At 59.2% G+C, this 27,172-nt stretch overlaps 1 protein-coding gene across 1 annotated transcript; it reads left to right on the top strand.

Moving 5' to 3' along the window:
* Positions 1-9,174: 9,174 nt before the first annotated feature.
* On the top strand, positions 9,175-26,412 carry COL1A1 (collagen, type I, alpha 1). Its single transcript, XM_012661358.1, has 51 exons — positions 9,175-9,424; positions 10,874-11,068; positions 11,173-11,207; positions 11,310-11,345; positions 11,435-11,536; positions 12,324-12,392; positions 12,643-12,687; positions 12,844-12,897; positions 13,058-13,111; positions 13,612-13,665; positions 13,785-13,838; positions 14,171-14,224; positions 14,303-14,347; positions 14,462-14,515; positions 14,631-14,675; positions 14,855-14,908; positions 15,149-15,247; positions 15,336-15,380; positions 15,481-15,579; positions 15,703-15,756; positions 15,950-16,057; positions 16,139-16,192; positions 16,481-16,579; positions 16,749-16,802; positions 16,891-16,989; positions 17,552-17,605; positions 17,837-17,890; positions 17,971-18,024; positions 18,138-18,191; positions 18,641-18,685; positions 18,779-18,877; positions 19,163-19,270; positions 19,700-19,807; positions 20,016-20,069; positions 20,229-20,282; positions 20,491-20,598; positions 20,686-20,739; positions 20,858-20,911; positions 21,052-21,213; positions 21,315-21,422; positions 21,591-21,698; positions 21,802-21,855; positions 21,955-22,062; positions 22,424-22,477; positions 22,593-22,700; positions 23,026-23,079; positions 23,417-23,524; positions 23,617-23,896; positions 24,043-24,233; positions 24,528-24,770; positions 24,892-26,412. Exons 1-51 carry the CDS (start codon positions 9,301-9,303, stop codon positions 25,036-25,038), a joined length of 4,410 nt encoding a protein of 1,469 aa, XP_012516812.1. The 5' UTR covers positions 9,175-9,300; the 3' UTR covers positions 25,039-26,412.
* The last annotated feature ends 760 nt before the right edge of the window (positions 26,413-27,172 follow it).

The raw sequence follows: 27,172 nt of genomic DNA, 5'->3' as shown, positions 1-27,172 counted from the left end.
TGGTCTTTGGCGGGGCAGAAGTCTGGTACTCTGAGGTTCAAATCTCACGTCCCTCTGCTCTTCTTTGCTCTTGCCCTGCCGGTGACCTCAGGAGGAGGAGAACCAGGAGTAGGAAGATGTAAAGGGGTGGCGAGGGGGGGTGGTATGATAGGAATGGGAGAAGAAATAGGGGGCTCTCAGGAAGAGGGAAACAGGAATTGTGGGGGGCTGCTGCACCCACAATAAGCAGAGGGCCACATGTGCATGCCAACGTGTGTGAGTGTGTGTGTGTGTGTGTGTGTGAGTGTGTGTGTGTGTGTGTGTGAGACGGAGGGTCAGTGCACGGGTGAGGGTATGTATGAGCGCCTGAGAGTCTGTCTCCATGACCAGGAAGAGACAGAATCCTAGACCGACCGACCGTGGGTGGGGACTTTTTCTGTCCAGCCCTTTATTTTACAGATGAGGAAACAGAGGCTCAGCGATGGGATGTGAAATGGCACATTGGAGGAGGAGAGGATGGGGATGGGAACGTCTCCTAGCCTGCCCTTCCCCCCCACCACCCCCCACCCAGTTGCTTCTTCAGGCTGCAGGGAGGAGGCAGGACAGGGCTGCTGGGGAAGGAAGGGAGAGGGGGAGGGGGAGAGGCAGCCTGGCAAGGCTTGGCACAGGGGCTCTGTGGGAAGGGTCCAGGCACGTGGCCTCCCCCTTCTGCAGACGTGGACTCCCCACCCCAGCCAGGACGTGTCATCCTTGGAGCTCAGGCAGCAGCGGAGTCTCTCTCCAGCCTTTCTGCCAGACCCGGCCTTGAACGTGGGGAGGGCCCTTCAGAAAGAGGCTTGGGCAAGCGCCCAGTCTGGCAAAGCTGAGCCCTAAAATGGAGTGGGGGCACCTGAGCCTCCTCCCTGCCCCTCCTCAGTTTCCCCACCTGGGAAATGGGAGAAAGGACAGGAAATTCGTCTGCGATGGGGAGGTGGAATCTGGGTGGGGGGCACACAAGTCCTCTAAGTCCCCTTCTGACTGTGGGGGAGCAAGGCCTCATCACAGCCTTGCATGTGGGTTCCTCCCCTCCTGCAGAGCCCCCTGCCTGGGAGGGGCACCCTCTGCCCTTAGCTTGCGGGAGAAGGGGAAGAGGGTCCGTGGCAGGAGAGGGAAGCTGCAACCAGAGCAGACATTCCCGATGACTCACAGCCCCGGAACGTCTTGGGAGCCAGGAGGGACGGCCCCCCGTTCAGCTGGGGCCCTGGAGACCCGGGACCTGGGGGGCAGGGAGGAGAGGGAAGCAGGTCAGAGGCAGAGCCTGGAGACAGGGTTGAAGGGAGGTCTCTGAGAGGGGCTGAGGGAGGGGAGACAGCATGGGAAGAAGGCTAGGTCTTACAGAGGACCCCTCCCCTAACTGTCAGGGGACCCTGCTTCTTGTGAACAGTGTGAGAAGAGGAGAAATGTCCTGTCCCTACCCCTTGCTGGGTCTGAGGCTGGCACCTTCCTGCCCTGGGGAGGCAGGGTGATGGCTGTGATGACCTCAGAGAGTCCCCTTGACTCCTGCCCCTCCATCCTCCAGCTGGCTTCACCATCATGCTCCTCCCCAACCCCCTCCATTTGCTGGGCCTCATGCTTGGGGAGGGGAAACTGAGGCCCACAGTGGTCTGGGGGCCCAAGGACCACAACTGCTCTGCACAGGCTACCTGACCTGGCAGGGCTCTGGGCACAGGGTGCCTGTGTTCTCCTGCTGTTCGTCCCTCCAGCAGAAGATGCAGCTAAGCCTTCGGTCTACGTGGCAGGCAAGGGGGGGCTCGTGCGGGAGGGGAGCTGGGAATGAGGTCAGCGGGTTGGACCGGCCAGGCCACGCTGCTGCGAAGGCAGCGAAGGCATCTGGGCTGCAGCAGTCTGGAAGGTAGGGGCCTCCGGGTCGGGCCACTCCCAGCCCCAACCCGCCATCCACCCGCCCACCACAGCCTCCTTCCCGTCTCCTGCTCCTCCCTCCCTGCAGCCCACATTCCGCCAGCCCAGGCCAGATGGTTCCTATCAAGCCTTTTCCATGTGGCAGTCCCTCCCTGCCCACCAGGCTCCCTTCCCCCTCTGGCCACATGGCTCCGCTGAGAGTTGGGGAGCATTCTCTTGGGCTGTCCCCCCAGGTGGTTATATGGGGTGCCCATGTCACGCTTGAGACACCACCCCCCATCCCCAGTTGCTTCCCTGCCCCTACCACCCAGGGTTTTGAAATATAGCAGGGCTCTTCTTACCTCTGACCCCTCCAGCCCAGCTGGGTGACCTTAGGCTGTCACTTTCCTTCTCTGGGCCTTAGTTTTCTCATCTGTACAAGGAGAGAACAGAATAAACTCCAAACTTCACTCCAGCTGAATCTCTCTTATTCTGTGCTATTTCCACCTTGAGACTCTAAAGTTCTGGGATCCAACAGAGCTTGCACCCAACCTTGGGAGGGTCACCTGTTCTCCCTCTTTGCCTGTTGCCAAGCCCTGTCTTCTTGCTGATCCCTGTACCCACAAGTCCCCCTCTTCCTCAAATCTTCCCCTGTCCCCAAGGGCCCCAGCCTTCTAACTTGAGTCCTTCTGCTGTCATCAGCATAAGCCCCCTGGGCAAGTCCTTGGCAAAAGGATCACAGCATGCCCTGCTCAAAGCCAGTCGCTGACTTCATACGGCCACCAGGCTGAGCACAAATTCCTCCCCCAGAACCCCGGGACTCTAGCAGGCGGCCTCAACCTAGCTTTCCAGCATTATATTCCATGTTTGCTCTGCGCGCGGCCTTGTCTGCCTGCCTCTCAGTCTGCGTGGGGCCTGCCCGGCTTGGCGGTGCCCAACACAGGGCTGGCCCCAGGTGGCCTGAAGTAACCTCTCATTGCATGTAATTAAATGGAAGGTCTGCTACAGGCATGAAATTCAGGGTCTTCTTCCCCAAACAGGGTCCTTGTCAGAAGCGCAGGGGTCAACCCTGTTCCTCACCAGACACCCCCACCCCTGTAAATTCCGCCTCCCAAAGTGCTCTTGAGTCTACCCTCTTCTCTGTTTCCATTGCCATCGACCTGGTCCAAACCTGGGCAAGGGTGGCAGCATATCGGCTGGTCCTCCACTTCCCCCTAGCCCTCCCCTAGTAGTCCCTACTCCCCCAAGTGACCATAGGGACCTTTCACAAAGGCAGACCTGACTGTGACCCTCCCTTGCTTCAGTCCCTCTACTGGGGCCCACAGCTCAAAGGATAGAGACTAAAACCCCTGATGTGGCTTCTATGGCCTGCCCACCCTTTGCCGATGATGCTCCAGCCGCGCTGGCCTTCTCTGGATTCTGTGGCCACCCAGAACTTGCCATGCTCCCCCCGCCCCCAGCCTTGGCATGTGTGGTACCAACAGTGCCCACCCTGCCTCCTACCCCTACCTAAGTTGTCTCCACTCATCCATCCACCCACCCAGGGACGCTTCCGAGGGCCCCGGGACTAAAGCAGACCCTCTGTCATGCCTGCCACTCGCTGGTAACTTTAACAGTTGAACTTCACGTTTATTGATATGATGTCATTAACGTCTGTCTCTGTGCCACATGTACACTTCGCGAGGGCAGGCACAGGGTCTGTGTTGCTCAGTGCCCAGCACAGTGCCTGGTATATAAATATGTTGAATGAATACACCAGGAAATGAATGTGGCTACTCAGCAAAATGTGGGCAGGGGCTTTGGGGGGAGAAGGCAGGGCCATGTTATCCATATTAGATCCTTTCTGTGTCCAAGCCAGGCTCTGTCCAAAGGTGCCCTCTGCCCAGCGCTGGTGCAAGTAAGCAGATGGGGATCCCCCACCCAACCCCCGCCCCAGAAACTCCAGAATCCCAGGTTTGTCAGGAGGAAAAGCTGGTGGCTGGTGCAGGGGCGGAAGACAGGAGCCTGCTGTGGCTGAGGCTTACCTGCGGGGAGGGGGGTCGGGAGGGTGTGGAGCAAGGAGAGCAGGATCGGGACGGGTATCTCTGTCCCACAGAGGCTGCCCCTTCACTCCCCCTCTCTTTTTAAAAAGAAATTCAGGCTTTAAAGGAAGCTTTGCATTCGTCTCCCAAACACAGCCCCAGACATCTGGCTGGGATGCAAGCCCTGGCCCCCTGTCCAGCCCCTCCCACGCTGCCGGCCCATAGCATCAGGAGAGCCTGCTGGCCCTGGGACGGGCGGAGGACCAGAGTACCAGGACCGTGAAGAAGACACCGGAAGTGAATAGGAGAGAAACAGAGGGAGGGAGGAAAAGGAGTGTGGGGGGTGGAGGGGGTGGGACATTGGGCCAGAGGCAGAGGAGAGGAAGGAGGGGGGAAAAGAGAACTAAGAAAAGGAAAGAAAATACACGAAAAGGAAAAAGGTTAAGGGAGAGGATGGGCAGAGAAGAGGTAAATGAATAGAAAAAAGGAAGGCAGGGAGGCATCAAGGAAAGGAAATGGGATAAAACAAGCACAGAATTGAACCAAAACAGAAAGGGGTAAATGGAAATTCAACCGGTTCACTCAGCCAACCTTTAAGGAGAAGCTGCTCTGCCTCCAGATCCCATGGGGGACTGACCAGAGACGCAATGGCGAAGCTGACAGGTGCTGCCCGGGGAGCCCACACTCCAGTGGGGAGGATGGGGCTGGCCCCTCACTTCTCATCACCACAGAGCGGCAGCGAGGCCCGGGGTCCCCAAGCCCCAAATATCCCCCAGCCAGTGCATTTTTCTCAACTGGGAACTGGCTGGGACCTGGTGGGGTGGTTGCAGGGGCCCTGGGGAGCAGCCCTGGCATGACTGTCCTGGTGTCACCCGGGGCCACACTCAGCCCTTCTCTCACCAGTTCGTCCCAGCTCCTTCCTGGGCTGCTCTGCCCCTAGGACTGGGGGGTCCGAGAGAATAGGACGGGTTCTGGCCCAGACTAGAAAGCAAGGGCTGGCTCTGGAGGAGTGCAAGGGGGAGGCCGGGCCTGGCTGTGGCTACTCCAGGGCTCAGGTGGCCTGGGAAGAAGAGGAAAGGGGAAGGGAGAGCAAAAATGTCAAATGAGAAACCCAGAAAAGAGCTCCAGAGAGGGGCAGGATGGAGAAAGGAGAAAAGTCACAGGGAGGAGAAAGGGGAGGGCGGCAGGGACAGAAAGGAAGACCGGATGGGGGCGAGGGGGGTGCAAGGAAAGAAAGAGAAGGAGGAGGAGGTGGCTTGAATTTGCTCTACTCCTGGAAGAGCTGGTTTCCTCCTCGGATTCCCCTGCACTCTGATCCCACTTCCCCGCCTCCCGCACCTCCTCAGCCCACCCCAGTCTGGCTTCATTGTCCCTCTCTCCACCAGAACAGCTCACATTGAGGCACCTAACAGCGCCATGTTGCTAAATCCAGGGAACGTTTCACACCTCACCCTACTAGTTCTCTGTAGCATAGAGCTCTCCTTCCTTCTAGAACAATTTCATTCCTCTGTATTCTTAACACCCCAATCCATCCCTGGCCTCCTCGCCCTCCTTCTTCTCCGGCCACCCTAATCCTGTCTCCTGTGTGGGCTCCTCCTCCTCTACCCAAGCCTGCGGAGCCAGCCCCTCAGCCTCCTCCCCCCATGCTTTCTCCGGAGACAACACCATCCACAACTACGGCTTCAGTTACCAACATCCTGGGGGGGTCCACATTTGTCTCTCCTCTGAACTCCCAACCCAGGCACCCAAGGGCTTCCTCCACATTTCCAACTGGATGTCTCACAGGCATCAAACATGGACAAAACTGAATGTATCATCTTCTCCCTAAACCTGGAAAGGAGGAATGGAGGGAGGGAGGGAGACCCCAGCAGGCTAAAGGACTTGGGCTAGAGACATGAAAAGCACAGAGCTGCACCTGGAAGCTAAGGAACTTTGCAACGGACTCAGATTGTCCAATGCCAAGGAAAGGGAAAAAGTGGGGCCCCTCCACACCTGGGGTCTGTCCCAGACTCTGCTCCAGGTCCTTCAACAGGAGCTGTGCCAGGCTCTGTGATGGGGACACATGCAGAGCCTCATGCCCATGGCCTTTGCTGCAGCCTCACTCTTAGACCCCTCCCCTTCCCTCTCCTCGGCCCCTCTCCTGGGAACCCTCTCTCCATCACCAGTCTGGGGCCAGGGGTTGGGGCAGAGAAGCATTCTGGAGGGTCAGCATGGGGAGGAAAGGCAACAGAACCTCACTGGGGACCACAGCAGTGGGAAATGGTGGCCTGGATATGCAGGGCAGGGGAGCATGCCTCCCCAGGTGCACCAACACCTGGGCTACCTCTTCCAGCTGTGCTCTTCTCCCTCGTCCCACACCATGGAGTCCAGACTGGGGGCCTGAGGAGCTCTGGAGGCTGGGGAGACCTAGAGAGCATAGGCCTTTCCCCTCTTTCTTTGGGGGGGGGCACTTGGGGAAATTTGGAGAGGGAGAGAACTCAGAGCTCAGCACTTTCCTCTTTCTGTTTTTCTTCTTGAGGAATTTTTTTCCCTAACTGCTGATGACTTTACCATTTCTTGGGGGTGGGAGGAGGAGATTTTGGCTTTTGTTCCCCCCACTATAAGTGCCGGACAGAGTCTCACATTCCACAAGAAGCCAGAGCTTCAGAGTTTCCTAAAGATGAGGTGGCATCTCCTCCCCTCTCGGGCCCAAGCTCCCTCCTCCCCACTCCCAGCGTCCGCCCCCAGTCTCCAGCCCTCGGTCCTGGCCAGGGAGGTCCAGCCAGGCTGGGAGGAGACCCCAAGCGCATTCTTCCTCTCACTGTCATGCTGCTGAAATTAAAGACACATCTTCGGGCTGGGAGTCCGCCAAGCGTTTCAAGTCGAAAAGTAGCAAAAGAGGCCCTGAGCCTCAGTCCTATGCCACGTGTAAAGGATGCTTGGAAACCGTCTGCCTCGGCCGCTGGGATGAAGGCCTGGAACTGGACATTGGGGTGGTGGCTGTCACATACCACACACACAAAGCTCCAATCCCAGGGATCCCCAAACAACCTTCGGAACCCCAAGCCCATGACATAGCAACCCACAATTCACACCTCAGTGGCTTCGTCTCTTCTTTAAGGTGGGCGTGGGAGAGCTGGGGCTGGGAGCACGTGGGGAGGGGCTGCAGGCAGGAGCTACCTCTGCTACCAAAACTCAACAAGCAGGGAGGTGGGCAGGTCCCACCAACCCTCACACCAAGGCCTGTGATACCCCACCCGAGGTCACCGCTCCAAGTATCTGTTTCCTCTGAGGGACAGGTCCCTTGTGCCCTATTAGGGATGGGGGCCTCCTTGGAACTGACCCACAGTGGAGGACAGGACTTTGGTGGGTCCAGGAACTGCCATCTCAGCACCTCAGCCCCCCAGTCCTGCCCTGCAGTCGCTGGCACTAGGCGGGGGCAGATCCTGGGCCACAAGTTGCTGCCACATGGTCGCGATAATTGATGAAGGCCCGTCCCTCTATTGCCGTCTCCAGCCCTGCCTCTCTGGAAACTCTATATTTTCCCTTTAATTATAGCCCCTGCAGTCTCCCTCCGCTGCCCCACCCGCACCGCTCATCCTGGCTGCCCACGGCCGGCGACGTGGCTCCCTCCCCTTCTGTTCCCTTGGTCTTTTTTTTTCCTTTGCCTTCGTTGCACAAAACCAGCTGGGGGAGGGCGTGGAGAGGGGCGGGGGGAGGCAATGGAATCTTGGATGGTTTGGGGGAGGCGGGACTCCCCGCTTCCACGTTTGCAGCTCTGGAGCAATGGGGGTTGGGGAGCCGCACAGGAGGGAGAGGAGAGAATGGGGCACTGCAAGGAGACCCCCACTTTGGCCAAATGAGGGGCCTGGATAGATTGGGCTTGAGGTAGAGCACTGTTGGGGGTTTAGGACACAATGAAGGGAGGACACTGACTTCTAGAGGCATCCTCCCCAAATATAGCCTGCTGTTTTTGGGGTCCCCATCCCGTCTCAGAGTACAGATGATTCTCGCCCGGATCCAGGAGCAGAGAGCAATAGCCTGGATTTTCAGGGAAGAGGACAGGCCGTGGGAAACAGGCTCTAAAATAAGGTCACTCAACCCCTGTGCAATTCCATCCGAAACCCTCAAAGGCAAGTTTCACCCAGACACCCAAATGCTCCCATACATTCCCAGCCCTGAGTCCAGGTACAACCAGAGAAAAGGCTTTACGCAGCTCCCAGAAGGACACCCTCTCTAGCCAAGTAACCTGCACCCAAGTTCTCTCTGGTTTGACTGTGTTGGGTAGGAGGGTCTCTAACTAGCCCCTAGCCACAGCCATGGCAGACATAAAACCTTTTCCTAAGTCACCAGCGATCACAGACCTACCCCTACAAACTCACTCCCCAACTCTGGGGTCGAAGAGTTTGGGGAATGAGCCTGTAGGGGATTGGACCCCCAATCCACACCTCTGAGCCTCTAGCAATCCTCCTCCTCACCCCGATGCCCCATCACCCACCACCAAAGCTTCCTTCTGGGGAGACCACTTAGTCAAGTTTCTCACCCTGTGCCTCAGGCCCCCCACTCCCCCGCCATCTATCTCAATCAGGCCTGGGGTTTGGAGGGGGGCATTCGAGTCTCTCCTGGAGTTCAGATATGGCAGAATTGACATCCTCAAAATAAAACCCTCTTGCCAGCACCCTTCCTCCTAAGTATCTGAGTCTTTAATGTCTATAAAGAAATCTCTCAATTGTTCCCCAAATATTCCTAAGCTCCATACCCCAACCACACCAGAAGACACTGCCAAACAAGCACATTTTTTAAATGCCCTGGTTGTCCCGTTTGGGAGAGGTCCCCAGCTGACCTCTTTATACCTGTTCCTCAGCTCCTGCCAAGGACGTCAGGAGGGTGAATGAAGCATGGCCTGGAGGACCCTCTCCCAATCACCCCCAACCTTTGCAACTTCGGAAGCCTCCCCACGCAGCTCCTCAATTCCACCTCCAGATTGGAGGTCCCAGGGAGAAAGCAGAGGGGACACCCCTACCCACGCTTTAGCCCACGCTATACTGAGGACCCAGCTGCACCCCAGCGGCAGTACCTCTGGCCCAGGCTGTGCTGGGGAGGGGGCTGGGGAGGCAGCGCTGCGAAGGGGGGCGATGTGGGGTGGATTCCCTTCCCTTCCCTTCCCTCCTCCTCCCTTCTCCGTTCCAACTCCCAAATTGGGGGCCGGGCCAGGCAGCTCTGATTGGCTGGGGGACGGGCGGCCTGCTCCCCCTCTCCGAGGGGCAGGGTTCCTCCCTGCCCTCCACCGGGATGGTATAAAAGGGGCCCTGGCCAGTCGTCGGAGCAGACGGGAGTTTCTCCTCGGGGTCGGAGCAGGAGGCACGCGGAGTGTGAGGCCACGCATGAGCGGACGCTAACCCCCACCCCAGCCGCAAAGAGTCTACATGTCTAGGGTCTAGACATGTTCAGCTTTGTGGACCTCCGGCTCCTGCTCCTCTTAGCGGCCACCGCCCTCCTGACGCACGGCCAAGAGGAAGGCCAAGTCTTCCCAGAGGAAGGCCAAGTCCAGGGCCAAGACGAAGACAGTAAGTCCCAAACTTCTGGGAGTCCGGGGCTACTTGGTATCGCGCCCTGAGCTTGGTCCCGGGGCTGCGGCTTAAACAGACTCTGGATGCTCCGGAGACTCGGGGATGGAAGGGAGATGGCGAAGGCTCTTCCTTAGCGACCTGGGAGAGCAGGGAGCTCACCCTGGGGCAAGGGCGGAGATGAACGCTCCCAGGAGTCGGGGGTGAAGATGGAGCTCTGCGTGAGTTGCTACAGGAGAGTCCCGAGCGCGCAACAGGGAAAGTGGGGATCGGGGCGCGGGGAGGGGGGGAAAGTACGTCGAAGATGGGATGGGGGCGCCGAGCTGGGGATTTGGAGCTCAAGCTGTAAAAGCGATCAGCAAGGCAGTGGGATGATTCATAAGGAAAGATTGTTTGCCCTCTCTGCAGGCGAGACAGCGTTCCCGGGGCCGCGGGGATGCTGGTCTGAGGGGGAGGGGGCGCGGAGAGGGGGCGGGCTGGAGATGAGAACTTTGGCGCGGACCGGGCAGGGCGGGGTCTTTGCGCCCCCTGCTGATCCGCACTGAGCAGGGCGCCTCGCCGTCCCGAGCTTCCTGGCGCGGGAGCTGGAGAGGGTAGGCCTGGCTGTCGCCAGGCGTGGACCCCACCTCTAGATGTGGGAAATAAAGTCGGGGATGGGATAGCCCCTGCCTCTAAAAGAAATGACAAGTCCGGTGAACTTGGCCCCGCCCCGTCCACATCGCTTAGCGTTGCCCGCCACCTCGTGGCCGTGAGGGCAGCTGCTAGTGCGGTGGGTGTGGCTAACTAACTTCATCACTATTTGCGGACTTTTTGGTTCTTTGGCTAAGAAGTGACCCAGAGGCACTGGTTGGCTTTGGAGGGCTGGGGCTGGCCCCGAGAGCAGGCTGTTATGACGTCTGGGTGCTGGAGGTTAGGGCGTGCCCTACTTTCGAGGTACATTTCAAGTCTTTGGGCGGGACCCTACTCCAGTCAGCCCCGCCCATTCTCGTAGCCCCGCCCACGCCATCCCACCTGCCCGGCGAACGGGGGCGGACTGAGATCTGGGCCGCCCTTCTCTCCTCCCACCGCTCCCGACGAGCCTCTGACCCGATGGGGCCCCTCCTCTTCTCCCCCTCCCCCCCCCCCACGGCTTTTTATTTCACTTGGCTTCGGCGCCAATGGGCTGAGGTTGGAGTTGGAAGCAACCTCGGCCTAAAGCTTTTGTTTAAATTCCTGGGAACTGGAAAGAGTTATAGCCGCCCTGGCCGGGAGCCTCGGCGCTGTCACTAGAGCTGATGAGGAGCAGACGAGCTTTTAAGGATTTGGGAAAAGGGGGGAGGGGAGGGAAGTGGAAAATCTAAGTGTGTCTCTTAGACAGAGGGGAAGGACAGGTAGCGTTGGGGTCCCTGGAGCCCCGAGGCGGGGGTCTCGAGCGCTGCTGACAGCCCGCCCCTTCCCCACTTGCCCTAGTCCCACCAGTCACCTGCGTACAGAACGGCCTCAGGTACCATGACCGGGAAGTATGGAAACCTGAGCCCTGCCGGATCTGTGTCTGCGACGACGGCAAAGTGTTGTGCGATGACGTAATCTGTGACGAATCCAAGAACTGCCCTGGCGTTGAACCCCCCGAAGGCGAGTGCTGTCCTGTCTGCCCCGATGGCGCAGGTACAGCTCAGCTTCGGGGCTGGGGTTGGGGAGGTCGGGGCGCTCCTGCGCCCTGCGTCTTGTTAGCAAACCCTGCCTCTGACCCGCGTCTCTTGTCACCCTAGAGTCACCTACGGACCAAGAAACCACAGGAGTCGAGGTAATTCTCTGTCCTCGGCTTTTACCACCCGTCCTGTGACTCCTTACGGTCCTCCCTTCTCTAACTCAGCCTCTATTTGTTTCTTCTCTCCCAACCTCATAGGGACCCAAGGGAGACACTGGCCCCCGAGGCCCAAGGGTAAGCCTTGCACTTTCTCTGCTGTCAGGGGCTGCAGGTGGGCGTGGCTCCTGGCCAGCGCTCACCCTGGCCCGCCCTCTCCTGTGCAGGGACCCGCAGGCCCCCCTGGCCGAGATGGCATCCCTGGACAGCCTGGACTTCCCGGACCTCCCGGACCCCCCGGACCTCCCGGACCCCCTGGACTTGGAGGAGTAAGTGGAGGGTCGGGACACCCATGGGAGGCCTTGTGTGTCCTCTCTCCCCTGTTTTGTTTTTGCTTTTTGGCAGATGACATAATTTAACATTTTGCACAATTTAAAACTTACAGAAAAGTTGCAAGAGTAGTACAAAGAACTCTCATATACCCTTCACGGTTTGTCACATTTGCTTTAAGCCTCTGTTTATGTATACACGTCATTATTTTTTTCTGATCCTTTTAAGAGTAAGTTGCTGAGATCATGCCCCTTTGCTCCTAAATATTTCAGTGTGTTTTTCCTAAGAACAAGAGCATTCTCTTGAGTGACCACAGCACAGTAATTGAATTTAGGAAATTTAACATTGGTCCAATACTGTTAGCTAATGTACAGTCCATATTCAAAGTTCACCAGTGTCCCAATAATGTCCTTTATAGATTTTTTTCCCCTGACCCATGGTCCCATCCAGGATAATGAATTGCAACTAATTGTAACATCGCTTTAGTTTCTATGAAGGCGGAACATTCCTCAGACTTTCTTTGTTTTTCACAACGCTGCAAGTTTCCGAAGAGTCCAGTTGTTTTATAGAGGCCAGTTTTGTAGACTGTCCCTCAATTTGGGATTGTCTGATTAGATTAGATTCGGTTATGCATTTTTGGTGGGACTATTTTACAAGCAGTGTTGTCGTCCAGTGTTATTGTACATCACATCAGGAAGCACATGATGTCAGCTTTTTCCATTATCGGTGATGTCTTCTGCCTTTCAAATTCCTATCCTGACCCTGATTTCTCTTGTTTTTTTCTAGAACTTTGCTCCCCAGATGTCTTACGGCTATGATGAGAAATCAACTGGAATTTCCGTGCCTGGCCCCATGGTGAGCCACCAGGGGGAGCGGGGGCGATGGAAGAGGAGTAGATGTGGATCCAGAGGAGGCAGGCATTGCCATATGGGGCTGGCATAGATGGCTTGGGTGGTAAAGACCACCTTTGGGACCTCAGAGTCCCGAGAGGATGCAGGACAACTGAGTGGTCCCAACAGGCACAAATGGAGGTCACAAGACTAGACCATGCTGTGCTTTCCCGCAGAGGGAATCACCATGGCCCCTTTTTCTTCTCCTTCTCTAGGGTCCCTCTGGTCCTCGTGGTCTCCCTGGCCCCCCTGGCGCACCTGTGAGTATCTGGGAGGTCTTCATGTATCTCTTTGGGCTTTGGTCTTTTGGGGGGAAGATTGGGATGAGGGAAGGGAAGGTACTCAGAGATCTCTTGGTGAGATTGGAAAAGGATGGCCTTCCCTTCTAACCCCACACCTCTCTCCTTGTTCTCCAGGGTCCCCAAGGCTTCCAAGGTCCCCCTGGTGAGCCTGGCGAGCCTGGAGCCTCAGTAAGCACTCTCTGTACAGATACTCCCTCTACAAACATGGCTTCTCCTACTGAAGGACCCTCCAACCCAGGGTCTTCCTCAACGCCTCCTTCCAATCCCAGCCTTCCCTTTGTTTTTGCCTTATTCTGGAGATTCTAACCACCTTTCCTATCTTCTCTAGGGTCCCATGGGTCCCCGTGGTCCCCCTGGCCCCCCTGGCAAGAATGGAGATGATGTAAGTATCCCCAACAAGAAGATGCCATCTGACCCCATGGCTGCCATGGTTAGGTCACGTAATCGCCATTCCAGTGCCCCCACCACCTTTGGGGGTGATGCCCAAAGGCAGGAGGGCGAGTTCTCCCTGATGCATGGGACTGCTCTTGAACAATGACAATTACCCTTAGTGGGGTGTGTTCCCCCAGCTCTCCAACAGGGACACTGTTCCTTCCCTTACTCCAGCCACCTTAAAGCAATCCCCACCTGGTCCCTCAGGGTACTGGCTAACAGATGGTGAGATTAAAATGCTGGTGACAGAAATCAACAGAAATTCCCTTGAAGGGACTCAGATTGCACCAAACAAAGGTTTCACAATAAATTTAAACTGAGCTCTGGATTCAAAGATAAGATTCTGGGCCCGTAAACCTGACGTGCAGCAATCACAAGAAGACAGAGACCTTCCCTACTTTTTCCAGCCCTGGAGCCCGTGGGCATCATGGCCTTTTCTCTTCCTTGCAGGGAGAAGCTGGAAAACCCGGCCGTCCTGGTGAACGTGGGCCTCCTGGGCCTCAGGTGAGCAGGGGATGCGGCTGGACCCTGGGCTTCGCTGCACTGGGCCTGCATCTGGGAGCTGGATCCACAGTGGTACATTCTAATGGGCCTTCCTTGTTTTCCTTTCCTTTTCTCTCCAGGGTGCTCGGGGATTGCCCGGAACAGCTGGCCTTCCTGGAATGAAGGGACACAGAGTAAGTCCCCTTTGAGTCATCTAAGATCCCAAAGTCCCTGGCATCCCACCTTTCCAGCCCCTTCCCTGAAGGATCCTTGTATGCATCCTGGCGGGTGGCAGCTATAGAAGTCCCAAGGGATATAGAGAAGACATCCAAAAGCACTTCTCTCCATGGCAGAGAAGTCCCCATAAAGGGATTGGGTGAGATCTTGGGCCGGTGGGGTTCACTCTAGCTCAGAGACAGGGGGATGGCAGTGGTGACCTCCCAAGGCTCTTTCTCAGGTCTGGGTGGATGTCAAGGTGGTCCTCCCCCTCTGCAGGGTCTCACCTTGTCCTTCCCTCCTATCTTAGGGTTTCAGTGGTTTGGATGGTGCCAAGGGAGACGCTGGTCCTGCTGGTCCCAAGGTAAGAGGCTGTCTGAACGTCATGGTCCTCCACCTGTCCCACATGAAGGAATTCCTCACTCTCTTCTCTGCTCTGTAGGGTGAGCCTGGCAGCCCTGGTGAAAATGGAGCCCCTGGTCAGATGGTGAGTGTGCCCGGTTCCAGAGGAAAGGGAGGGGGCAGGGGGCAGGGGCAAGATGGAGGCTGGGGGAAGGAGCTATCTCCCCTCTCATTTGACTTCTCTTCGTTTGATTGGCAGGGCCCCCGTGGTCTGCCTGGTGAGAGAGGTCGCCCTGGAGCCCCTGGCCCTGCTGTAAGTACTTCTGGCTCTTTGGGGGATCCCTGGACTCCAGAAGGGGTTCCACAGAAGCTGCGGGGACTGGCTAGTGCTCAGTGGACATAATGGAGGCTTCCCCTCTCTCCTGCAGGGTGCTCGTGGAAATGATGGTGCTACTGGTGCTGCTGGCCCCCCTGTGAGTGTGGCCCCTGGACCTCAGTGCCAGGGAGTGGGGAGGGGACTCAGTGTCAGCTCTCAGGGCTGATGGGGGATGGGGAGGGTCCCATCTTGGTCTGAACCCCAGGACTTCTTCTGTCCCAGGTGTGACTTGAAGCTGCACCTTCCTTCTTGCTGATATCCCCATTTCTTTCACAGGGTCCCACTGGTCCTGCTGGTCCTCCTGGCTTCCCCGGTGCTGTTGGTGCTAAGGTGAGACTCCGCTCTTCTCTGGGCATGACCCGCACAGGCCAAAGGGCGGATATCTCCCTGTTTCCTAAACCGGAGGGACCCAGAGTGGCAAGAGAGAAGCCCATCCTCCAACATCTTTGTCCTCTGATCTTAGAGTCCTGATTCTTGATCTCCTGCTGCTGTGTCCCCTTCCTCCCGCCATCCAGAGGTAAGGTTGTGTTCCCTGGGGTGGCTTCTGACACATCCTTTCTTCTGATCCAGGGTGAAGCTGGTCCCCAAGGAGCCCGAGGCTCTGAAGGTCCCCAGGGTGTGCGTGGTGAGCCCGGCCCCCCTGGCCCTGCTGGTGCTGCTGGCCCTGCTGTAAGTGTCCTCTTCTCAGTGTCCCCTGTGCCACTTACCAACCTCAGAGTTCCTACCTGTCACTCATTGTCCTTTCTCTGTGCCACAGGGAAACCCTGGTGCTGATGGACAGCCTGGTGCTAAAGGTGCCAATGTAAGTATCCTGCCAGGTGTCAGTCCTGCCCTGGAGCCCGTTCCCCACCTGCTCCTTGCCCTCCGCTCCTGGGCTCAGCTGTCTGTTCTGCCCCCAACAGGGCGCTCCTGGTATTGCTGGTGCTCCTGGCTTCCCTGGTGCCCGAGGCCCCTCTGGTCCCCAGGGCCCCAGCGGCCCTCCTGGACCCAAGGGTAACAGCGTAAGTACAAGCCTCTCCCTTCTGCCACCCCGTGCGCTGGCTCCAGTGTGGCCCTCATTTGGAGAGCAGATGTAGGCTGACTGAGCACCCCCCAACTCGAGACTTGTCTCCTCCCCCTTTCAGGGTGAACCTGGTGCTCCCGGCAACAAAGGAGACGCTGGTGCCAAGGGAGAGCCCGTAAGTCCCCCTGGCACCCTCCCCACAGCCCAGCCCGCCCTGCCCTGGGGGCCCCTTGAGGGAGCTCCAGGGAGGAATGGGAGCCCCTAGTCTTCTGGGGAGCCCCTGACACTGGAGGCCCAGCCTCAGGCTGGCTCCGGGGCTGGCACCAGGATGGGCCCTCAACACGGGCCGCCCCCTTTGCCCCCTCCAGGGCCCTGCTGGTGTTCAAGGACCCCCCGGCCCTGCTGGCGAAGAAGGAAAGCGTGGAGCCCGAGGTGAACCCGGCCCCACTGGCCTGCCCGGACCCCCTGGCGAGCGTGTAAGTGCCCCCTGGCCACCCCTCCCTCCTTCTCTGCCGCCAGTGTGTCCCTGAGCTCACTGGCCTCCTCTGCTCCCACAGGGTGGACCTGGTAGCCGCGGTTTCCCTGGCGCAGATGGTGTTGCTGGTCCAAAGGTAACGTCTCTCTGAGGCTGGGAGGCTGACCCTGCCGCTCCCTGGGCATCACCTTCCTCTTCCGACTAGTCACCCCCAGCCCTAGTTATTAGTGCTCCAGGCTGTGGCCGCAGATGTGTGTGTCTCTTGCTTCGCACTTGGCCTCACCTGGACTGTCCCACCCCTACTAAGGCCCCTCGAAGCCTGCCTCAACCAGCTGCCCCTCTCCCCAGAAGAAAGAAGAGGTTGGCCCATGGGAAAGGGCCAGACTCGAGACCCTAATTGTTCCCGTGACTTCCCCCCAACCAGGGTCCCGCTGGCGAACGTGGTTCTCCTGGCCCCGCTGGCCCCAAAGGTTCCCCTGGTGAAGCTGGCCGCCCCGGTGAAGCTGGCCTGCCCGGCGCCAAGGTGAGACCCCAGCCCTTTGGCCCGGCTCAGCCAGGCCCCTGACCGTCCAGCGTGGGGTCTGGGATGAAGTGTTCTGGAACAGGCCCAGGAATCTGCCCTCTGGAGTCCTCCCCGCTCCTCCCTCAGCCTCCTCCCCCACCCGACTCACACCTCCCTGCTTCCCCCCTAGGGTCTGACTGGGAGCCCTGGCAGCCCTGGTCCCGATGGCAAAACCGGCCCCCCTGTAAGTATCACTGCCGCTGCGCCCCCTCCCGCCCTCCTGTCTGCCTTCCCTCTGTCCTCACCACCGCCTTCGTGTCTCCCGTCCGCAGGGTCCCGCTGGTCAAGATGGTCGCCCCGGACCCCCAGGCCCCCCTGGTGCCCGTGGTCAGGCTGGTGTGATGGGATTCCCTGGACCCAAAGGTGCTGCTGTGAGTAGTCAGTGAGCAGCGACGCAGAGCCGGGACGGACCCGGCTGGGAGGCGGGAGTCCTGGGCTCTGGGCTCGGTGACTTACTGTCCCTTTCTGGGTCTCAGTCTCCCTATCCGCAAAATGGAGACTTCTCCAGGCTCCACGGTCATTGCCCTGTCCCTGGGGATGAGTATTGTTGGTGGCCCTCCCCCCACACATGGGGATCGGATGGGCCTTTCATTTGGTAGTCACCCCCGAATCTTGGGGGATTCTCTGAGGTTCCGCAGGAGAGACCAGAGGAGGTGAGAGTCCATTGCGGTGCAGGTCACAGCAGGCACGTGGCAGGGAGAAGGATAGGGAGAGGCTGATGGGAGAAGGAGCCTGAAGGGGTGTCTTAGGAGAAGAGGGCTCAGGGACAGGCTAAGGGAGCAAGCAAGAAAAGCCAGCAAAAGTGTCCCCAGGGGCCTGCAGACTCTTTGGAAAACAAAGCCCCTAAAAAATTCCACTTAAAGTAAACAGGAGGGACCCAGGAGGCCCCAGCGTCTCACTTCGGCTCCCTGAAGCCTAAGCTTTCCTCCGCAGGGAGAGCCCGGCAAGGCTGGAGAGCGAGGTGTTCCCGGACCCCCTGGCGCTGTTGTAAGTATCTCCTTTTGGTCCCTGTCCCCTTCCTGCCCCTGCCCCTGACATATTCCCCTCCACACAGGAGGGATGCAAGAGGCCACAGCCCCTCAGCAGAGCACCAGGAGCCACCTTGCAGTTTGCTTTGTCCCCAGTCCCGACATCTGCCCTGCCACCTGCCCTGCCACCTGCCCTTCCTCCAGCTGCGCTGGGCCTCCCCCCTGAGCTCTTCCTTACTCTCCCCCACAGGGTCCTGCTGGCAAAGACGGAGAAGCTGGAGCTCAGGGACCCCCCGGCCCTGCTGTAAGTATCCCTGATGGGCAGACACCCCCTGTCCCTCCTCTGGTCGGCCTTGCTGTGACCACGGCATTGTCTCCACACAGGGTCCCGCTGGAGAGAGAGGTGAACAAGGCCCTGCCGGCTCCCCCGGCTTCCAGGTGAGGTCTCATGGCTGTCAGGGTGCTGGGGGAGGGTGGAGGCGCAGAAACACCTCTTTGTTCCCTTCCAGATCCTAAACCCTCCCTCTTTCCTCCCCGTTTCCCATCTGCAGGGTCTCCCTGGCCCCGCTGGTCCTCCTGGTGAAGCAGGCAAACCTGGCGAACAGGTAAGAGGTAGCCACCACCCAGAAGGGTTGAGGATGCAGGACACACAGAGGGACAGGCTCCTGCTCCTAGCTAATCAGACAACCATCAACTAGAGGGATCAAGGTTAGACACCAGGAAGAACTTCCTGAAGGGAGCTATACAGAGGGAAGCAGGGTGCTGCATGGCTCTAGTCCAGGTGACTTCTTTCCAGAGCTGCTGGAATACTCTGTGACTTCTCTCAGCCCTTCTGATCGTAACTCTTGGTACGAAGGTTGGGGAGAGGGGAGGCCTTTGACACGCCCCAAGGAGGAATACAGGGCTGTGCAGGATAATCCCGTTCGCTGCTGAGAGAGCACCCCTTTCTAATCACGGTCCCCGAGGGCCATGCCTCAGGAGGAGGAACAGGAGTTCTTTTTAGTGGGGTAGCCCCAGGTAGTTTGCTCACCGCCTGTTCCTCCCTGTCCCTCAGGGTGTTCCTGGAGACCTTGGTGCCCCCGGCCCCTCTGGAGCAAGAGTAAGTAGAACCTCTCTCACTGTTCCCACAAGATGCCTTGTGCTTGGCCCTGTCTCTGGAGCAGCTGTCACATGCGCTGTCCTTCCCTTCTAGGGAGAGAGAGGTTTCCCCGGCGAGCGTGGTGTGCAGGGTCCCCCTGGTCCTGCTGGTCCCCGCGGGGCCAATGGTGCTCCTGGCAACGATGGTGCTAAGGTGAGGCCAGCACGACAGGGGCTGCAGCAAGCAGCCTGGGGACCAGGTCTCAGCCTTCCTGCGGCAGGGGATGGCTGGCTGTGACCAAAGCCATGGAGATGCGGGAGGGTGGGAGGCAAGACCAGGGTGGGGGCCAACGTGCAGCCTCAAGTCTGGACTATGGGTCTTTCCTCCCAGCTGGTGCCTGTCTTTGGCCTCGGAACCAAGCCTGCAAGAGGGGGCTTGGGGCTGTGACCCACTCCGGGGACCCCAGGCCTCACTCCAGTCTTCTTTGTTGTCACATAGGGTGATGCCGGTGCCCCTGGAGCCCCTGGTAGCCAGGGCGCCCCTGGCCTTCAGGGAATGCCTGGTGAACGTGGTGCAGCTGGTCTTCCCGGCCCCAAGGGTGACAGAGTAAGTTCAGCCTCCCACTCCCCTGAGCCCTTCGTGCTCCCGTTTCTCTCCCAGCTCTAGATCCCTCAGCATCTCTCCTTCTCTCTGGATCTTTCCCTCTTCTGAATCCGCTCTTTTTCCCTCTGGCCTCTGTGCTGATGAATCCTCTACCTTCCATCCAGGACCTCTCTCCCCATGAGTTACCATGGCGATGAGAGGTGGGGACGTCTCCTTGGTGAGGCTCCCTGTTCATCCTGCTACACAAGTCAGGGGCCTTCTAACCTACAATCCCCAGAATCCTTTCAGGGGAAAAGGACCTTGATCCCTTGGCACAGGTGGCAGCACGGCAGAACTGGGGAGGGCCTCTCAGGGGGTCCCAGACACAAGCAAAACACCATAGGTCACCTCCTCGCCCCACACTGGAAGTCTTAGTCTTTCCCATGTCTTTAGGGCGATGCTGGTCCCAAAGGTGCTGACGGTTCTCCTGGCAAAGATGGCGTCCGTGGTCTGACTGGCCCCATCGGTCCTCCTGGCCCTGCTGGTGCCCCTGGTGACAAGGTGAGGTGGCTGCCTCCCATCTTCTTCCTTAACACACAGCTTCCCCAGCAAGCCTGGGCATGGCTGGGGTGGGGGAGGTCCGGCCAAACCAAGCTAGCAACCCAGGAAGCTGGAGGGACCAGGAGGGAGGGGAGGCTCTCCTGGGGTCACCTGCCAGGAGTACTCAGATCACACCCCTGACCTTGAGTCTCTCATCCCTCCCTCTTAGGGTGAAACTGGTCCCAGTGGCCCTGCTGGTCCCACTGGAGCTCGTGGCGCCCCCGTAAGTACAGAAAACCCAGTTAAGACCCCACACTTGGCCCTTCTCTCCCTTCCTCTTGACCTCTGGCCCTGACTCTGTCCCACCCCCGGCTCCTCTACTCCACCCATCCCACCTTCCTCCATGTCACGGCATCTCTCCATTTGCCTCCTTTGCTTCTAGGGAGACCGTGGTGAGCCTGGTCCCCCCGGCCCTGCTGGCTTCGCTGGACCCCCTGTGAGTACCAAGACCCCCTTCGTCTTCCATCACCACTTGGGACCTGGGACCTTGAGGACCTGAATGAGGACAGAGGCGTCAGCCTGAGTCAGGGGAGAGGGTGGGGAGGGGTTGTTTCCCATCTTCCGGCCTCCAGTCTGTGGAACCTCCCCCAGCCCATGGAGCCGCCGGCCTCCCTCCCTCACTCACCGCCTCCCTCCGCTCCCAGGGTGCTGACGGCCAGCCTGGTGCTAAAGGCGAGCCTGGTGATGCTGGTGCTAAAGGCGACGCCGGTCCCCCTGGCCCTGCTGGACCCGCTGGACCCCCTGGCCCCATTGTGAGTAGCTCATTGCCTGGGCCCCGAGATGCTGCAGGCTGAGACCCAGGACCAGTCCAGGCCTGACGCCTCTGTGCTCTCCTCCAGGGTAATGTTGGTGCTCCTGGACCCAAAGGTGCTCGTGGCAGCGCTGGTCCCCCTGTGAGTATCACCCGCCTCTCTGCTGAGTCTGTCCCCAGCCGGCGTCCATGGTGAGGGCAGCTGGGTCAGGTGAGTTGGCTGTCCTCCCTCTGACTGCCCCTGTGCTCTCCTCTGCTAGGGTGCTACTGGTTTCCCTGGTGCTGCTGGCCGTGTTGGTCCCCCCGGCCCCTCTGTAAGTATCTGTGGTGGAGGCCACTGCTCTGTTTCGGGGGCGGTGGGCCCAGGCTGTCAGGGAGACAGTGGACCCAACTGAGGCCTTGGTGATGCTCTAGAACCCACTGGAATCCGACATCCCCTCTTCTCGCCATCCAGGGAAATGCTGGACCCCCCGGCCCTCCTGGCCCTTCTGGCAAAGAAGGCTCCAAAGGTCCCCGTGGTGAGACTGGCCCCGCTGGACGTCCTGGTGAAGTTGGTCCCCCTGGTCCTCCTGGCCCCGCTGGCGAGAAAGGCTCCCCTGGTGCTGACGGGCCTGCTGTAAGTGCCAGCTCAGATCTCTGCAGCTTCGGAGGCGTCCTGAGCTGGGGATTGTCCCTGTGCTGCCGTAGGTCACCTCACCCCACCTCTTCCTCCTACAGGGCGCTCCTGGTACTCCCGGACCTCAGGGTATTGCCGGGCAGCGTGGTGTGGTCGGCCTGCCTGGTCAGAGAGGAGAAAGAGGCTTCCCTGGTCTTCCTGGCCCCTCTGTGAGTGCCCCGCTCACCTTTGGGGACCCCAAGCAAAACCATCACAGGACTTGGAGGGCACGGGGTGGGGGGCGGTGCCAACGAGGACAGATTCAGTAGAGATGATCTGGGGCGGCTCTAGGGCCCTCCCTCACCCTATCCCTGGCCTGACACTTTCTTCTTCCTTAGGGTGAACCCGGCAAACAAGGTCCTTCTGGAGCAAGTGGCGAACGTGGTCCCCCTGGTCCCATGGGCCCCCCTGGATTGGCTGGACCCCCTGGTGAATCTGGACGTGAGGTGAGCAGTCCCCAGCCCCCGTGCCAGTGCCCTCGGCAGGGCCATTTTGGCTTTGGCCTGAGCCTCCCTCCCCTGCTGACTCTCCCCTCTCCTCTCCACGCAGGGAGCTCCTGGTGCCGAAGGCTCCCCCGGAAGAGACGGAGCTCCTGGCCCCAAGGTAAAAGGCCACGCCAGGGGCCACAGCCCCGCCCACCGCTTCCCTACCCGCCAGCCCTTTGGCCAGGGCTGACCCGCATCTCCTGCTCTCCCGTCCCAGGGTGACCGTGGTGAGACAGGCCCCTCTGGACCCCCCGGCGCTCCTGGCGCTCCTGGTGCCCCCGGCCCTGTCGGCCCTGCTGGCAAGAGCGGCGATCGTGGTGAGACTGTAAGTAGCTGGACTCGGCTCCCTGTTTCTGGGCAGGCCTAGTGGCCCAGGGATGGACGTCTGTCTTCCCCCAGGCCGGGGAAGCAGGGATGTCTTGCAAGATGGCCAGGCCCTCAGCCTCCCCGAGAAAACTGAGCTATAGCTCAGCCTCGAGGTCCCCCTCCCAGACAGCACCCCATCTTCCCCGAGGAGTAGAGTTGGCCCAGCTCCGGGGAGGTTACCGGGGGTCAGGAGAGATGCTGCAGTGGGAAGGATGTGGGGAGAGAGGGCCCAGCCGATCCTATCCCACAGCTCAAGCCGTGCCGGACCCCAGCCTCGGTCTCCCCTGGCCAGCCCCTAACACTCTCCCTGCTCTCCCCAGGGTCCTGCCGGTCCTGCTGGTCCTGTTGGCCCCGCTGGTGCCCGTGGCCCTGCTGTAAGTGCCCTGCTGTGTCTCCCCTGCCTTCACATCCCTTGTGCCAATGTGGACAGTGTCCTGCTCGGTGCTGGCAGAACGTCCACCTGACAGCCTGTCCCCTCGTCTCTCCTAGGGACCCCAAGGCCCCCGTGGTGACAAGGGTGAGACAGGCGAACAGGGCGAAAGAGGCATAAAGGGTCACCGTGGCTTCTCTGGCCTCCAGGGTCCCCCTGGTCCTCCTGTGAGTATGCTCAGCCCCTCTCCAGTCCCTGTGCTGTGTGTGTGATGGTGGAGGGACCCTTTGTCTCAGTTTCCCCCTCCGGAGAGTCATTCTGACTCCTCCCTAGTGGGGACTGGGTTCTAAAGATTTACGGGCATTTCCAAGTCTCTTCTGAGAGTGCGAGGGGTGCACAGAGAGGGAGTGTGGGGGGGTGTCAATCTAAGGACACCTCATGGCCAGATTTCCAGGATAATGAGGGGCACGGGCTGCCCCTCGCCTCCCCAGCCAGCCCCTGGCTGCATTTGACCCACACTGGGCCTGAACTGCCTTTGTCTCTGTCCTTCAGGGCTCTCCTGGTGAACAAGGTCCCTCTGGAGCTTCTGGTCCTGCCGGTCCCCGAGTACGTCATACCTTCAACTGATCTCTTCTTCCTGGGCCCCAAACCCAGGCTCGCCCCTGGGCCCTTTGCCTGGGACCCAGGCACCCCTTGCCTCTCTGGACAGGGCACGGGCAAAGGGAAGAAGAATCCTGAACAAACAGTCTGATCCAGCCTCAGCCTCCCCACACCCTCCTCCTTTCTCCCACACAATGCTCGCTGGCCCAGCCCCGGGAATGATCAATGCCACCCCTGAGGCTGCGGAGCCCGGGCCAGCAGGGAGGGTGGTGGGCTTCCCCGCCAGAGCTGGGGTTGCCTCAGGCTTGCTGGTGGGCTTCCTCTAACCAGTTTCCCCCTCCAGGGTCCCCCTGGCTCTGCTGGTGCTGCTGGCAAAGATGGACTCAACGGTCTCCCCGGCCCCATCGGGCCCCCTGGTCCTCGCGGTCGCACTGGTGATGCTGGTCCTGTTGTACGTAGCCCCTTAGGCCCTCCGCCGCACAGCCCTGCAGTCCCAGAGCTCTCAGACGCCGGTAATCTCCACTCTCCTCCTCCTCTGTGCAGGGTCCCCCCGGCCCTCCTGGGCCCCCTGGTCCCCCTGGTCCTCCCAGCGGCGGTTATGACTTCAGCTTCCTGCCCCAGCCACCTCAAGAGAAGGCTGATTCTGGCCGCTACTACCGGGCTGACGATGCCAATGTGGTGCGTGACCGTGATCTCGAGGTGGACACCACCCTCAAGAGCCTGAGCCAGCAGATCGAGAACATCCGGAGCCCCGAGGGCAGCCGCAAGAACCCCGCCCGCACCTGCCGTGACCTCAAGATGTGCCACTCCGACTGGAAGAGCGGTGAGGGCCTGCCCTGGCTGCCCCTTCCTCCTCCTCCTGCCATGCCAGGATCCCGATGCCCGGCTCCCATGTCCACACACGCCCCACCTCCCGTGTGGTGCTGGCTGCCTGCCCCCACTGACTCCACCTTGCCCGCCCCACCGCAGGAGAGTACTGGATTGACCCCAACCAAGGCTGCAACCTGGACGCCATCAAGGTCTTCTGCAACATGGAGACTGGTGAGACCTGTGTGTACCCCACTCATCCCAACGTGGCCCAGAAGAACTGGTACATCAGCAAGAACCCCAAGGACAAGAAGCACGTCTGGTTTGGCGAGAGCATGAACGGTGGATTCCAGGTGCGTGAGCGGGACCCTAGAGCCACTGTCAGGAGGTAGGCTAGCTCAGTGCCAGGAAGGGGCATGAAAGCCTGGAGGGGACTCCGGCTCTGCTAAGTGTGATAGATGGAGCTGAGCTGGGGGCAGGGGTCCTGGGTCTTTGACACTGGCTCAGACATAGGGTGCTGTGGGCACACGATGTCCCTTCTTGATGTAGGAGTTCACTGGGCTGCTCTCAGGGGAGCCCAGGCAGGGAGGCCAGGACTGGAGGCTCCCGCATGGCCGTCAATTCCTCACTCTGCCCCTCCCCCGCAGTTCGAGTACGGTGGCAAGGACTCCGACCCTGCCGATGTGGCCATCCAGCTGACCTTCTTGCGCCTGATGTCCACCGAGGCCTCCCAGAACATCACCTACCACTGCAAGAACAGCGTGGCCTACATGGACCAGCAGACCGGCAACCTCAAGAAGGCCCTGCTCCTCCAGGGCTCCAACGAGATCGAGATCCGGGCCGAGGGCAACAGCCGCTTCACCTACAGTGTCACCGTCGACGGCTGCACGGTGAGTCCCCCGAGGCCCCAGGCAGGGACCCCTCTCTGGGCTCTGGCTCTTTGGGCAGTACCCTCTCTCTGTTGCTGCCACCTGATAACGCCCCCCTCCCCTTGCCTCCACCTCACCCCAGAGTCACACCGGAGCCTGGGGCAAGACAGTGATCGAATACAAAACCACCAAGACCTCCCGCTTGCCCATCATCGATGTGGCCCCCTTGGACGTTGGCGCCCCAGACCAGGAATTCGGAGTCGACGTTGGCCCTGTCTGCTTCCTGTAAACTCCCTCCACCCCAACCTGGCTCCCTCCCACCCAACCCACTTTCCCCCCTCCCCGGAAACAGACAAACAACCCAAACTGAACCCCCCAAAAAGCCAAAAAATGGGAGACAATTTCACATGGACTTTGGAAAATATTTTTTTCCTTTGCATTCATCTCTCAAACTTAGTTTTTATCTTTGACCAACTGAACATGACCAAAAACCAAAAGTGCATTCAACCTTACCAAAAAAAAAAAAAAGAATAAATAAATAACTTTTTAAAAAAGGAAGCTTGGTCCACTTGCTTGAAGACCCACAAGGGGGTAAGTCCTTTTCTGCCCGTTGGGCTTTATGATCCCCCAACGCTGCCCTTTCTGCTCCTTTCTCCACCCCACCTTGGGGCCTCCCCGCTACTGCTCCCCAAATCTAAGTCTCCCCGAAAGACACAGTAAATAATGCATTGTCTGCCCATCAACCAAAGGCAATGCCGAAACACCCCAGTGGCTCCACCCCCAGCCCACCCAGCACCCCCAAACCCTGGGGGGACCTGGAGTTCTCAGACTGCCAAAGAAGCTTTGTCATCTGGCATCCCCACGGCCCCTGCAACATATCCCTCTTCGTTTTTTGAGGGAGCCATGCCCGGGAGCCACCGGTCCCCAACCAGGTTTGGAGGAGAGTCAGGAAGGGCCATGACAGAGCAGAAACATCGGATTTGGGGAAAGCGTGTCAATCCCTCGTGCTGCAGGGCTGGGTGGGAGAGATTGTTCTGTTCCTTGTGTAATTGTGTTGCTGAAAGACTACCTCGTTCTTGTCTTTGTGTGTCACCGGGGCAACTGCGTGGGGGCGGGGATGGGGGCAGGTTGGAAGCCGCCTCGTTTTATATCAAAGGTGCTACATCTCTGTGACGGGGCGGGGTGGGGAGGGAATCATTGGTGCTATAAAAGTTGAGATGCCCCCCCAGGCCAGCAAATGTTCCTTTTTGTTCAAAGTCTATTTTTACTCCTTGATATTTTTCTTTTTTTTTTTTTTTTGTGGATGGGGACTCGTGAATTTTCTAAAGGTGCTATTTAACATGGGGGGCAGGTGCCGAGGCTCCAGCTCTCCACCCTCTCTCCACTGCCTCTGGCTTCTCAGGCCTCTGCTCTCCCCACCTCTCTCTCCTCTGAAACCCTCTCCTCCTGCAGCTGCACCCCACCCTCACCTTCTCGCTCCTAGTCTGTCCTGCGTCCTCTCTCGCCGGGTTTCAGAGACAATTTTCCAAAGCACAAAGCAGTTTTTCCCCCTAGGGGTGGGAGGAAGCAAGAGACTCTGTACCTATTTTGTATGTGTATAATAATTTGAGATGTTTTTAATTATTTTGATTGCTGGAATAAAGCATGTGGAAATGACCCAAACTTATCTGCGGTGGTCTCCTAATTTCCTTCCTTGGAGTCGGGGGAGGGGGAGACACGGGGAGGGGGCTTGTGGGGGGGTGGACTTGCCTTCCATTTCCTCCCTCCTTCTCTTCTAGATCCCTCCACAGCCCCCCTTTCCTCTTGCCTTTCTTATGCCTTAAACTTTTTCCTTTCCTCTTTTATTTTTCTGTCTCTTGCAATTCTCCTTGCATGTCTTCCAAATCCTTGTCTCCCCTGCGATGCCACACAGCCAGCCCACGCGTGCAGCAATGCACACGCGCACACACATGCACACTTCCCTTCAGATCCTGGGCTGCCCAAACCTCACACCCACTCTCCCCTCAACTCCCCACTGCCGTGGGCACCCTGCAGGACTGGGGGTGGTGGGGGACGCTGCACATGGGCACCGGGAGCCTCAGGGTGCCGGGAGGGTGAGGGACACGGAGCTGGTGAGGAGGATGAGGCCCCTCCTTGGACAAACGTGGAGGCCGTCTGGCCTCTGCTCCCTCCTCGCCCCCGTGGAGCTCCTGCCGGAGGAGCAGCAAGCCTTACAGCTTGAGAAGGGGTCTGCTGGGCCTGGTGGGGCCTGGGCTCCCGGGGAGTGAGTTGGAGAGCTGTGGTTAAGGTGCTCACAGGACGCTCTTGGGAAGGACAGAGGCCTGGCCCCGCTCGGCATGGCCTGGGTCCCTCTTGGCCTTCTGAGACCACCAGGAGGAGTGGCCTGGGGGGCCCAGCCCCTGCCTTCTACCCACTCCTTTTCC

Source organism: Propithecus coquereli, unplaced genomic scaffold (assembly GCF_000956105.1).
Source record: "Propithecus coquereli isolate 6110/MARCELLA unplaced genomic scaffold, Pcoq_1.0 Scaffold119, whole genome shotgun sequence".
In the NCBI taxonomy this organism is placed as follows: domain Eukaryota; kingdom Metazoa; phylum Chordata; class Mammalia; order Primates; family Indriidae; genus Propithecus; species Propithecus coquereli.
Note: the sequence above shows the minus strand (reverse complement) of the source record. Positions and strands in the feature narration are given on the sequence as shown.